We start from the raw sequence: 13,848 nt of genomic DNA on the forward strand, positions 1-13,848 counted from the left end.
TATGACTCATCACAAATGGACAAATCATCAATGATAAGGGTGGGCAAACGGGTATAGAAACAGCGGATTGGGGCGGGTAATTCAGGTTTGAGGCGGGTACGGGCCGGTTCCTAATTTTTAAAAAGAGAAACGAGGCGGGGCGGACCGGGGCTTTGAAATTTTAGGGGCGGACCGGTTCCAGAGGTATAGAAAAACAGGTACCCGAATTGGCCCGTTTGTAATTGCAATGGATGAACGAGATTGAAAATGAACCTACCAGCAAATCTGAACCGTTAGTTTTACTTAGGACCTAGGTCTCCTCGAGCTTAACTCTGTCACTGGAGTCCTCGAACTCAACTCAATTCTCTCTCGCTGTCTTGCCTCGTCGTCTCCTCCACCACCCCTAGCTCGACTCTGTCACTCAACCTAGGTCTCCTCGAGCTCAACTCTGTCAAGGGAAAGCGAATCTCTTACTCCATATTAATTAATTAACATCTTTATTCAATTAAATTAAAACCTGTAATTCACCTTCGTCAATTGGCCTCCTCCGTATCCGATCACTCGGTGAGTCCCTCTAAAAATCAATTTTTTTTATTTGTTAATTCATATTTCTTCTTATTTCTAAATTGTGATTGGGTATGTTCGGATTGAGCTATGGATTTCCGTTGATGAATTTGAGTTAGGTAGTTTTGTTTTTTTGTTTTTTAATTTTATTTTCCTATTTAGTCAGATGAATAGCTAAAGGTTTGATCTTGTACTGATTCTGTTTTGTTTCTGTAATTCATTGGATAATTTTTATTTTTTATGATGGATTGTTGAGAAAACTGCGAGGGATTTATGGATTCAGCTGAATCCAACTAGTGGTCAAAGTTTTTTAGGCCGAATTTATTTCAGTGTGTTGTGTTCGGCCTTTTGGTCCATGAAGGATGCACCCGATTTATTTCTTCTCGTCTTTGCTATACAAAATTGATTTCGTTGTTTTCATGAATTGTGTATGTTTGATGAAGTTCTAAAGCACTAGGGGTGTTTAAAGCCTGTTTTCTTTCTTTCTTTTCATGTACTAGCTTTTGACAAAGATGATAAATTTTTTAGATATATAATCCAGACATATTATTAAAAGCAAGCCCTTGCCTGAATATGTTATGGGCCCGCTGCTGCTATGTTTGAATTGGTTTTTTTAGCCAAAATGATCTATGAGATTGTTATGACTCTTTAATTTGGTTCCTGAAATTTGAAATCGAGAGAAGTGGTCCCTGAGTGATGGTGGACAAACTCAGGGATCACTTCTGACAATTTCTAATTTTAGGAATCAAAGTGAGAAATTATGCTAATCTTAGTGATCATTTTGACTGAAATGCCATTTGAAATTGAAAACTATACTTACATCTAAACTTGAATTTCTTGCGAATTACTTCCTGTGCTTGTGTATATATAATTATATATTAGGTCTTTATAAACTTTTAGATTTTATGTAATGTCTAATGCGTTTGTTTGTTTTTTATGCATGTTAGTCATTTAATTTGTTGGAAATGTGCATTCCTTGTAGTTTCCAGCCAGCATATATGTTGGAATAATGTTGACGAGGAAGAGTAGAAGAATTTTGAAAAATCATCTCATCTTTCTAACTTTACAACAATGTCTTCAAAAATTATCCTATCGCGTGATAGTCCAGCTAGCTTGGAGACCACCTCCATTATATATATATATATATATATATAGAGGAGCATATTTATATGACTTTGTTAGCCTATTTCCTTGCATTTACTTAGTTAGTTTCTATTTATTTTAGTATTTTAAGCTATTTTCGTGTGTTTGTAGATCCAAATGGCTAAAGTGGCAAGAAAAGACAATTTGGAGCAATTTGGAGCAGTTTTGGGCTTGAAATGGATAGCACATGCTTAGAGTAAGGTGGATGGATGAAATTGAAGTTCAAGAAAGGCTAGGAATTTGCTAAAGAGATGGAAGAAATTAATTCAAGACTTGGAAGAGAAAGAATCAGCTATAAAGAAGGAAACATAAGTCAAACTTCCTTATTTTGACTTAGTCAATCCTAATATTTTCCTACTTAATTTTCAGTTGTTAAGGGGGGGGGGTTCCTAATTAATTTAGGACACTTAAATATAAGTTCTAGAAGCCCTAATCACAGTCAAAGAGGGATGCCGCACCACCTATCCCCTTCCTTGCCGTGCAAGGCCTTCTACCTTTCCCAATTCCCTTGCCACACCTTGTTACCCTTTTCTTCTTGAAATTCTGATTTGTCACCCTTTTCTTGGAGGATTTGGAGTCTTAAACCTTTCCCAAATTAATTCTCAGTTGTGCCCTTCCTTCCCATATAAATAAAGAGCCTTGCCGCACCCATTCAGATACCAATTCATACTTTCAGCCATTCTTTCATACAATTCATCACTTAAACCTTCACCCACACCTTGTGGCGCAACAAAGAAGAAGAAGGAGGACCTTAGGACTTGCTTGCCATTCAAGATCGGATTGTTGGAGCGTTTCTAGGTGTATTCAATCTTTTGTTTTCAATGTTTAAGTTTAATTATCTTTGTTTTGCGAACATGAGGAGCTAAACTCGTTTTAGCTAGATGAGACTTTGAAACCATGATTATATTTGCAATATGAATTGATTACCTCCAGTTGTGATTTCATAAATTGTGAATGCAATTTACTTAAATGCTTGATTGATAACTTATTCTTGTATGTTGATTAAGGAGGCTTACTTAGTTTGCATGCATGAATTTGATGCTAAAATATAAGGGATTTTCACCTAATTGTTATGAACTTATATTTACAAATAGTGGAGGTTGCTAGTCACAATCGTGTTAAGTAAATTCCTGGCAGGAGTATCATGTTGTTCATAGTTACGAATGTCTTGTCAATGCTTATGATTTTCACAAAGCTTAATGATCTTTGATTGTATCTCTATTATGCTGTTCATATAGGGAACTATTGAAGAATAATTTGGTTGCTGATGCGTATTCCATCCAATTCAATGACTTAAGGAAAATCTGAGGGTTAATTAGTGCTGTTCACGGTTAATCTGGCGTGTTAAGGTTCATGATTTATTGGAAAAGCAACTGGAAATTAATTTATATGCAGGTGTATCATGTGTGGAAAAGGACCCTCTAACTAGCTTATCACCCATAAATTCACCTGATTTCGTCCAAAGTTGTTTAAGTCTTTAAATCTGTTTGTTTTACTTTAAATTCATCAAAACCAATCCCTCCTTTAATATTTCGTGTCTTACTTAGTTAGAACCTATTTTAGTTTGTTTCCTTTAGTGTTTTGAGTTAGAGTTAAGTTAGAATTCATCCAAAATCACTCTCAGTTTCTGTTTTGAGTCTATTTGCTTGTTTTGTGTTGTTTTGAGTCTTTTTAGATTGTTTTGAGTTCTTTGAGTATAGTTAAGTGTTTTTAAGCCTAGTTTTGTGTTTTAAAGTCAGTTTAGAGTAGATTAGCAATCCTTCCTAATCCTTGGCCTAGAACGATCCCTACTTACATCTTTACTACAATTGTCAATAAAAGGGTTTAATTTGAGTGTTAGTTTATATCACATCAAATTTTTGGTGCCGTTGCCGGGGATTAGCAACTTTGCTAATCCCCTTTGTTTCTGTTCATGTATTTTAGTTTTAATTTCTGATTTTTATTTTGTTTTGTTTTGTTGATTTTAGGTACTAGAGAAGCAAGACATGGCAATTGCTAATATTCAAGCGCAAATGGCGAATCTTACTTCTCTTTTGTCACAACATATCGAAAGGACCACAATGCAATGTGTCCCTACATTTGGTTTGTCCTATAAGCAAGGATATCAAACTAATCAACATCCTCAATTAATTGAGAATGGAGGTTGGGATAATGTCAATGTTTAGGGTTATCAGGGCAATAATCAATCAAGGAACAACTTGTTTTCCAACACTTACAATTCAGATTGGAGTGATTATTCAAATTTTATGTGGAGGAAACCTCAACAAGTTCAACAAGAAGGACATTGGCAGCAATATGAGGAGTTCTATTCAAGACCTATGCAGCCACCACAGCCCCCCCCACAACAATTCCAATCGAATTCAAGTATGTCCATGGATAATGATAAAATTCTTGATGTACTAACTTCTTTGACGTAAGGCTTACAAAACCAAGCTAAGAAGATAAGCGAATTGCAAAATCAATTTGGAGAGATTGCAGAATTCATGGGGCAAATTCAAGAACAAAGTGAACTCTCCAACTCAACTATTGTAAATTCAACGGGAGATTTTGAAATCGCTGAAGCTATCACCTTGGGAAGTAGTATAGAGCTGCTGCAAGAAGAAGAAGAGGTGGACAAGACCACGGCAAGGGAAGAACAACCGTTGCCGCAGCTTTCTAAAGATCCTACGCCATCCAATTTAGGTATGATTGTTCCAAATTCAATTCTTTCTAACCCCATTCCACCAAATGTCTCTATTCCTTGCAGGTTCATGAATTCCAAGGAAGAAGAAAGTGAAAAAGACATCTTGGAAGCCCTTCCAAAGGTGCAAAGTAGGGAATATCAAGAATTCATCAAAGAGGATATACTTGAGACAACCAACCCCAAAGAAGTTGGATTTTATGACACGGGACAAGTCACAATCCTCACACCAAATTTGGCCAAGTGCAAAGTTCCTGAAACTTTTAAAGAAGTGGTGTTTGTCCTTGAGTTCTTGTTGGAGCACATAGGTAAGCCACCTCCTCCAATTTCAATTTCGTTTTCTACTAACAGGTTGTTGATGATTCAGGCACCCACTCTAGAATTTAAACCATTACTGGATCATTTCAAGTATCACCTTCCATTCAAAGACCAATTCCATGTCGTGGGCTCCAATGAAGTTCAAAGAGAGGTATCGTCCGGCTGGAAGACGTTAAAGAAAGCGCTTCTTGGGAGGCAACCCATGCATTTGAATAAAGAAGACCTAGGAATCTCCAACAATCCACAACCAGATTTGCGTTCTTAACCCTACTCCTTATTGCTTTTACTTTGCCATGATAGTCATATTTGTTAGTTGTTGTTTTGATTGTTTGTGTGTGAGTCTTTGTTTGCAACATTGAGGACAATGTTTGGTTTATGTGTGTGTGTGTGGGGGGGGGGGGGGTAAACAAAGTACTTTTGCATGAATTTCGTCAAAATTTATCACCTATCACTTCTAATGTTGTTTCTCACTGTTTTTAAGTGTTTTTAGAGTGTTTTGAAGTGTTTTAATGTGTCTTAAACAGGAAATACGAAAATTTTTAAAAAAGAATTGAAAAAGTTTTGAAAAACCCAAAAAGAGTCGTTTTTAAAGAGTTTTTGATGTTTGTTTGTGTCTTAGGGTACCTTTCAACACAATGATGAGGATTTGGTTTTTAATTGCATGACTATTAAAGAAAGTTACAAACATGGATGGAGGTTTGATTTGCTCTTTGGTTTATGCTTAATTGTAGTTTGTCGTTTACGAATTCATATGTAATCACAAAAGGAAAAAAAAAAATCAGTTTTTTGTAAAATGCTTGAAGGAAGGAACTCAAACTAACACTACAACCTTGAGAGACTTGAGCCTAAACTTTATTTGGAGAATTATTAATCTGTGATTTCTTGTTTTCTAAAGTCGTTGCATGATCTCATTATTTCTTTGCTTGGTTGCTACTTAGAATGTGTTTTCATCATTATAGTTCCAAATACTAGAACTCATGCCCGTTTCATTCAAAGCATAAAATTGATTGCATAACATACAATAAGATGAAGTTTTTTAGTTAAACCAGAGCCAAAAAGCCTTACCCTTTGCATATGTATTGTAGGTTTAACCCTTTTGAGCCTTATTTAGCCTATTTTCTTTGTTAGCCACATTATCCTTACCTAGCCTAGATTAGGACTATCCATACCCTTGTTCTTAAAGAATAGGTAAGCATGACTTAGAGGGAATTCCTTTTGACTTACATTTTGAAGAAAAACAAGTGTAGGGGAAGGTAAAAGGGCACGGAAAAAAAAAACGTGAAAAGAAAGAAAAAGAGTTGAGAAATAAGTGAGAATGAACTCACAAGTATTGGTTGTTGAAAAAAAGGTCCAAAAGTTTGAATTTGACCCTAAGTGTTACATGCATTTTCCTCTTGTTTTTAAGTTAGTTTTTGCCATCAAAAGTGAATTCTAATTTTTGATTTCATTACTTTGTTTACTATTGCTTTAAGAACCTTTGTTTATCCTTAACCTTTCTTTTTAGCCAATACCCTAGTCCCGTTACAACCCTTAAACTTCTATCTTGATTGTTATGTGTTTCAATATATGGAGTTTGAAATTGGTATGAGCATATGGAATCCCTGGTTCTCGCTTCTAAGTAGTGACATTCCATTCATGAGATCATATACATGTTCATATTAATAATTCCAGAAAATGGTTTCTTTGTTATAACATATGTGAGTGTTAGTCTACATGTTTACATCAATCTTCTCACATATACCTAGTGTAGGGAGTGTAGTCAGAAAATCTGTGTGAAAATAGAGAGTATATCCAGTGAGGAATTGAGGGAATTCTCTAAAGCATGTTACTACATTCAAAATGTTGTTCTAATTGATGAAATGCGAGATGGTGAGTGGTGACTGCGGTTAAGTGTTTGCTTAAGTGTAAAGAGAGCTAAAATATGTGGGAGTAGTGATTTTTAATATGTCATGTTCATTTGAAATCCCTGAGGCAAATGTTGGAAGGTCTAGATTGTGTTTTGTTTGTTTTGTTTTGCTCGAGAACTAGCAAAAACTAAGTGTGGGGGAATTTGATATAAGCATATTTATGCGACTTTGTTAGCCTATTTCCTTGCATTTACTTAGTTAGTTTCTATTTATTTTAGTATTTTAAGCTATTTTCGTGTGTTTGTAGGTCCAACTGGCTAAAGTGGCAAGAAAATGCAATTTGGAGCAATTTGGAGCAGTTTTGGGTTTGGAATGGATAGCACATACTTGGAGCAAGGTGGATGGACGAAATTGAAGTTCAAGAAAGGCTAGGAATCTACTAATGAGATGGAAGAAATTTATTCAAGACTTGGAAGAGAAGGAATTAGCTACAAAGAAGGAAACATGAGTCAAACTTCCTTATTTTGACTTAGTCAATCCTAATCTTTTCCTACTTAATTTCCAGTTGTTAAGGGGGGTTCCTAATTAATTTAGGACACTTAAATATAAGTTCTAGAAGCCCTAATCCCAGTCAAAGAGGGATGCCGCACCACCTATCCCTTTCCTTCCCTTTCCTTGCCATGCAAGGCCTTCTACCTTTCCCAATTCCCTTGCTGCACCCTTTTCCTCTTGGGATTCTGATTTGTCACCCTTTTCTTGGAGGATATGGAGTCTTAAACCTTTCCCAAATTAATTCCTAGCCGTGCCCTTCCTTCCCATATAAATAAAGAGCCTTGCCGCACCCATTCAGATACCAATTCATACTTTCGGCCATTCTTTCATACAATTCATCACTCAAACCTTCACCCACAACTTGTGCCGCAGTGAAGAAGAAGAAGGAGGACCTTAGGACGTGCTTGCCATTCAAGATCGGATTGTTGGAGCGTTTCTAGGTGTATTCAATCCTTTGTTTTCAATGTTTAAGTTTAATTATCTTTGTTTTGCGAACATGAGGAGCTAAACTCGTTTTAGCTAGAGAAGACTTTGAAACCATGATTATATTTGCAATATGAATTGATTACCTCAAGTTGTGATTTCATAAATTGTGAATGCAATTTACTTAACTGCTTGATATATATATATATATATATATATATATATATATATATATATATTGTTAATTCTTTATTTGATTTCTTCAATTGTATGACCAAAATTACAAAAAAGGGTGTATAAAAGGTTAAGAATGATGTGTGAAAATCATCTTTATTTTTTATTTTCTTGATGTACAAATTTAATTTCATGAAAAATTTATTAATATCCTCGTTAAATTGAGCGTTTTGTTTGGCAAAAATACCTTTAAAATGTGGTTACGTGGCCATTCACGTGACAATTAACGAGGATACTGACAGACTTTTTACAAAATGATCAAAATGACTTTCGGTGAACAAATTCAAGGACCACATTTATTGAATTTCATTGTCAAAGACCAAATTGAGAAGTTACACCAATTTTAAAAACCATTTTGGCCAAAAAACCAATTCACAACTATTTCTGTTTCAACAACCATTTCTTATGGGCTGTGTATTGATCTAAAAACCAATTAGATATGGGAGTAGTAGTCCATTGCTAAACATTACATGTGGGTCATTTCTTCGCATTCTCACATTTTAATGCAGTAATACTAGATGGTGGATAGACTCATTCTTTTGCTTGAAGATTTTAAATTAATAAACTCATGAAATGCGTGCCATTTTCGACGCTCAAAATGTTATTATTCATCAAATCTATCTTCTTCTTCTTTTTTTTAATTTTTGTTGTTTTATTGGTAGGAGGTTACAGGCATAGTTTGTTAATCCGCGCATTATGGACGTACTTATTTTATCAAAATACTTCCATTTTTCGAACACATTTTGATGATTCGTTAAATTACACTTTTTAAAAAAAGTCTAACATACAATACACGTTTTAAACATGTATGTACCTACATTTCACGTTTAGTGTCACATCCCAGCCTGGGGGAACCATTTTCTGAGCTCGCTCCACCACCGTAGCACAATATTATCCGCTTTGGGCCCCGACTACGCCCTCACGGTTTTGTTTCTGAGAACTCACACGAGAACTTCCCGATGGGTCACCCATCCTGGGAATGCTCTCGCGCGCTACTCGCTTAACTTCGGAGTTCCCATGGAATCTGAAGCCAGTGAGCTCTCAAAAAGCCTCGTGCTAGGTAGGGATGATAATATACATATAAGGATCACTTCTCTGGACGATGTGGGATCTTACATTTAGTGCATGTTATTGTCAACACAATTTTCAATAATACATATAAAATTCACGTATTCAATTCATATTTTTTTATAAATTAAAATGATTAATTTATTTAAATAAATATTAAAATAAAAAATGGCAGAATTTTTCAAAGTAAATTTTTGGCAACGCTGTTGAATAATACACGAACATATCTTTCACATATTATATCCGTTCTGTATTTTACAAACTATTGTCAAAGGCTAAAGGGCTATAAATATTCTTTGTTATTAATAGGATTTTTACTACCTGCAAAAATAAGGATAAAAACACTTAAAAATACTTACAAGAAAACAAAGTAGTTGTAGTAAGAATGCTCATGCAAGATTGTTCTCAACATGGATTAGTTAAAACAATTTATATTAAAGCCAAATATTAATTAATTATTTTAAACAAAATTTTAAAAATGTTGATTTTGGCATTTTAAAAATAATGAAAACAAATTAATTAAAACAATTAAAGATATCGAGAAAGTAAGGAAAACAAAATAAAAGAGTCGTTGAAAATAAAGTTGTAAAGCACTAGGGTTTCATCGTCACATTAACAATCCTATGTAGTTTTTCCAATTACTTATAACTTACATATGCATATTTTGAAGGTTAGGTTTTCCTAAAGTATGCTCTACTTGGAGCCCCAATATAGAACGTATATCAAACATGCAATCCGTTTATGGTGTTAAGCTCAAATCTAAAAATGCAAAACTCATTAAGTTTTATGAAAATCTTTTGAAAAACCATGCAACTATTAAGACGTGGTATTCATTCTAAGTGAAATTACAATTATTAACCACAAGAAGTTTCGTCAATTTCAGGGACCGACTCCGACCAAAATTGTATCAAATTACTTTTCTAAATATCATAATGGTAGCTAAGTATTAACACAAATGGATAGTTTCAAACACGGCGATTAATAATTTAAAACATGCATGCATAATATCACAAGTAAACTAAAACGAAACCACACCTTGCCCTAGCAAAAGAGATTAGTTACACACAACCATAAAGCAAAAATTATTAAGAACATGGGTAAAAAAACATCTTGTAAATAAACTTGAATCGTCAAAAGCTCTCTAAGCTGAATTCTCCAAAGTAATGCGTTAAGAACCGTAATGGCTAAATAGCCTTATTTATACTACTACAAAATAAAAAATTTCCTTGAAAATGTCTTAGAACAAAACTAGGAAACATAATAAGTTAAAGATAAACTAGGAAGCATAATCCTAATCAATAATGGGAAATCTACCCAGCTATAAAAGCAGCCACGTTCAATAATGGGAAACCTGCCCGGCTGCTTTTGTTCAATAATGGGAAACCTGCCCAACCACAAAAGCAGCCACATTTTGGGCCTTAGACACTTACAAAACAGGCCCAAGATGACTCTTTTTAAAACTTAAAATGTCTTGAAAATATTTAAAGAACGGCTCGCTGTCAAAAAACACCTTCTTGGATGCCAAAAAGGCCAAACACATTCTTCGTCATAAATTATTCACTTGGTAGAAAAATCTAAAAATTTGCTATGAACAAGCTGAGAGACTCACGAATATCCTTCAAATGGAATCACTCAAAAATTCATCTTGCATGTCTTATATTGAAAATATAAATCAAAGTAGAAAAATTTCATCAAAATAATTACTAAAATATGCTAAGAAAATGATAGAACATATAATATAAAATCAATTCATATATTGCCTAAATTTTCTTTAGCACCCCGGATTTTAATTATAAATGTGTGCACTCTTGCGCAGAAAGTTTAACTTAATTATGTTAAATGGGTAAAAAGTTTAGGTTGTAAGAAGGGAATTTCGAAGTAAAAAAAAAAAGTGGGGAATACTGATTAACTCTGAAAAGTTGTTATCACACTTTCAATTAGAATAGCATTACAAAATGTAAGGTTCTAAAAAACGCTAGGCGCTAGTCGGGTAGCTGACTGGTACTTAGCACATAGGTGGCTAGGCGAGGCCTATGCGGATTTAGGTAAATTTCTTGTATATCTTGTAAATAAATGCATATTGACACTTACAAAAAGAGTATCCAACAAGTTCAAAATTTAATTGTATGAAATCCATGGATAAGATAATATAAGAATAATAAAATGCAAAAAGAGTATCCAATAAGTCCAAAAAGGTGTTTGGTCTAGCACATTCTTCGTCGTAAATTATTCACCGTAATTTAAGCATATATGCCATATAACCATAGTGAGGAGTATTGTAAGATGACACATGTACAACAAATTCACAATTTTAAACCCCTTAGATTTGGATAGGATTTTTTTTTTTTTTAATTTCATTAAAAATAAAAATAAAAAACCGCCTAGCCTTGCCTAGCCCACCTAGCCCACCTAGGCGCTGCCTAGAGCCCAGCCGATTTTCAAGAAAACGCCTCGGGTTACCACCACCCAGCGTCTAGACGGCCGCCTAGGCTGTTTTTTAGAACACTGACAAAATCTGGAAAGCCGAAAAATAAAGCCAGCTCATGATAAACAAACATAGTACAAAGGCCACAGAGCAAAATTAGAAGATGCAAACTCAAGCCTTATACCATGCATACAAATTAAATAAAAGAAAATGGAACTTTGCCCTCAACTCATTTAATTGGAACAAGACTTTCCTCATAAATAAGAGCTTGCAAATCTGTAATCTGATGCATAATTGGAGGAATATGAAGATCCTTGAAATTTCCAGTACTAGAATTATAAGACGTGACTCTTCTACCGGAGGCAACCATAAGAAGCTTGTCACATTTCCAAAGTGTCAATGGATACTCAATGCCTTTAAAGGGACCAACGGTTAGGAGTTTTGTCCATGAACTCTTAACACCGCCATACCCATCCATTACCCATATTTCAAATAATTTAGAATCCTCACTTGGATCATAACGACAACAATAAGAAGTGATAGATTCATTATATAGAAAAAGACCACTAAAGTTAAAACCGGATTCTATCTTAGAAGGCAATTGTATCCTATGAAATATCTCATCACCTAAATTAAATGAAAGTATGCATTCTTCGCCATCCGTTGCAAACCAATAACAAAATCCCTTCAAGTACACAGAAAAGGGATAGGGATGGGTTGAACTTGATATATCAATCTTGATCTCTTTCCAAAAGTTAGCAGCCGTGGTGTATACCTCAGCCGTGTAAGGATAAGCAATACAATGTTGATATGTTTGCTCATCATCTGAATACTCACAATTTTCTACAATTTGCACAACCTTGTATTCATTAGCTTTGCAATCATAGCCAAAACCCATTCCGTGAAAGGTCGTTTCCAATTCGAATTTTCCCTCGGGATGGGGTACAAGAAGGCATGAATTGGGAAGTAGCCTGAATTCCCTCGTTGAAGGATTGCATAGAAGAACATTATCCCCTTCTATTAGACATACAATGCCATTGCAATACCCGTGAATCTGTACAGGATTATGGTCATCCCTTGAAAACGGTATATTTAAGGGCTTAACATCATAATGAAGGTTGTGCACATCACTATCAATGGAAAGATTAATCATGGACCATAAAACTTCACGTTTCCAACTCTGATCCGGGAAAATGTGAAACTGAGAACGGTTGAGAAGGATACAAGTGGAGGATGAGAGTTTCTTGTCCAAGGAATTGCTGAGGTGTTTGGCCACAAAACTTGGACTATTTATAAGAGTGCACCAACACTTGCATATGCATTTGAATCGTAACAGAGACTTGGGCGACAACCTGGACAAGATTTCGACCACCCTGTCTTCAGGAGTTTCACTTTCACGCATTTGGAACATTTCGGCAACTCTGTCCCATAGGAACTCTTAACATGTATATAAATACACAGAAAAGAACACCACCAGTTTGAGAGCCAAACTAAATCAAACTACAAGTCCCTAAGGCATGGTAGATCAAGATTCAATTATTAAGCATATTACCATATAAGATGCCAAAATTTAACAGTACTAAATAAACATGGGCTTCCACAACCACAACATATTTAGCTATGGAAGAAAATAAAGGCGATCCAGTCAATTTCGAGTTTTATGGAGGATAAAACATTCAAATTTTACTATCTTTTTAATTTTGTTTATTGATACAAAGCCATTCAAATTTTACCTTTTAATCTACATTTTTTTGAGAAAAAGTACAATATCGTACAAAATGAGGATAGGATGCATAGATGGGCCTCGATAAAAATCTTGTTGGGAATTTCAACTGGTTGAATGAAAAAAGGAGTGTCCTGCATAAACGTAACTATCCTCAAAGAAAAAGCACATAAAATCAATTCAAATTACATTGAGTGTCATCAATCAAAATATCTGAGACCAAACTTAGTGGTTCCTTGAACCATGACCCCTCGAGCTGTCTTACAGCTCCTGGATGAGCCAATCTATGTGCGGCTTGATTGGCCTCACGACAGGCATGATTCAGCTTTGGACGAGCGAAGACTTGAAGTAAAACTTGAATGTCGTTGATTATCGGACCCAACAAAGAGCTATCATCTTCTTGGCGATTCATTGCAGTAAGCGAGATACTTGAGTCCCTTTCAAACATAACATCCACACCACCAATATAAAGGATCTGATCCGAAAGAGAACTCAAACTGAACAACCCATTCTCTGTGCTATCGACAATAGTCTGTACATTGTAACTCGTTGAAACATGCTGAGAATGACCAAAGTCCAGCTGGTTCCCAATCCGTGGCCCAACTGGTATGGTATGAATAATTTTCTTGTTAGTTTTTCCACCCCAAACTTCATTAGATAAAGGTCTAGCTGTCCCCACTTCCATTGGAGTAGTAGTTTGTAATTTAATTCCAAATAAAGTCAACTGTTTATTGGAAGCAGGTAAGTGTACTTCATTCTCTCCAAAATCTCCGCTGCAAGTAAATTGTTCTCCATAGTCCTGCCAGTATTGAATGTGATGGTACTAATTTGTGGAATCAACTCCAAAGAGTCAACCACCATTTCCATATAATCCCCTTCCTCATTTAAATCG

At 35.2% G+C, this 13,848-nt stretch overlaps 1 protein-coding gene across 1 annotated transcript; it reads right to left on the reverse strand.

The window, feature by feature from the left end:
• Positions 1 to 11,462: 11,462 nt before the first annotated feature.
• LOC137707977 (F-box/kelch-repeat protein At3g06240-like) lies at positions 11,463 to 12,737 on the reverse strand. Its single transcript, XM_068446936.1, has one exon. It carries the CDS (start codon positions 12,642 to 12,644, stop codon positions 11,463 to 11,465), a length of 1,182 nt encoding a protein of 393 aa, XP_068303037.1. The 5' UTR covers positions 12,645 to 12,737.
• Between the last annotated feature and the right edge of the window lie 1,111 nt (positions 12,738 to 13,848).

Source organism: Pyrus communis, chromosome 11 (genome assembly GCF_963583255.1).
Source record: "Pyrus communis chromosome 11, drPyrComm1.1, whole genome shotgun sequence".
Lineage (NCBI taxonomy): Eukaryota > Viridiplantae > Streptophyta > Magnoliopsida > Rosales > Rosaceae > Pyrus > Pyrus communis.

Coding starts and splice junctions, on each gene's coding strand:
- LOC137707977 (XM_068446936.1), bottom strand. CDS start 12,644: ATGTTCCAAATGCGTGAAAGTGAAACTCCTGAAGACAGGGTGGTCGAA.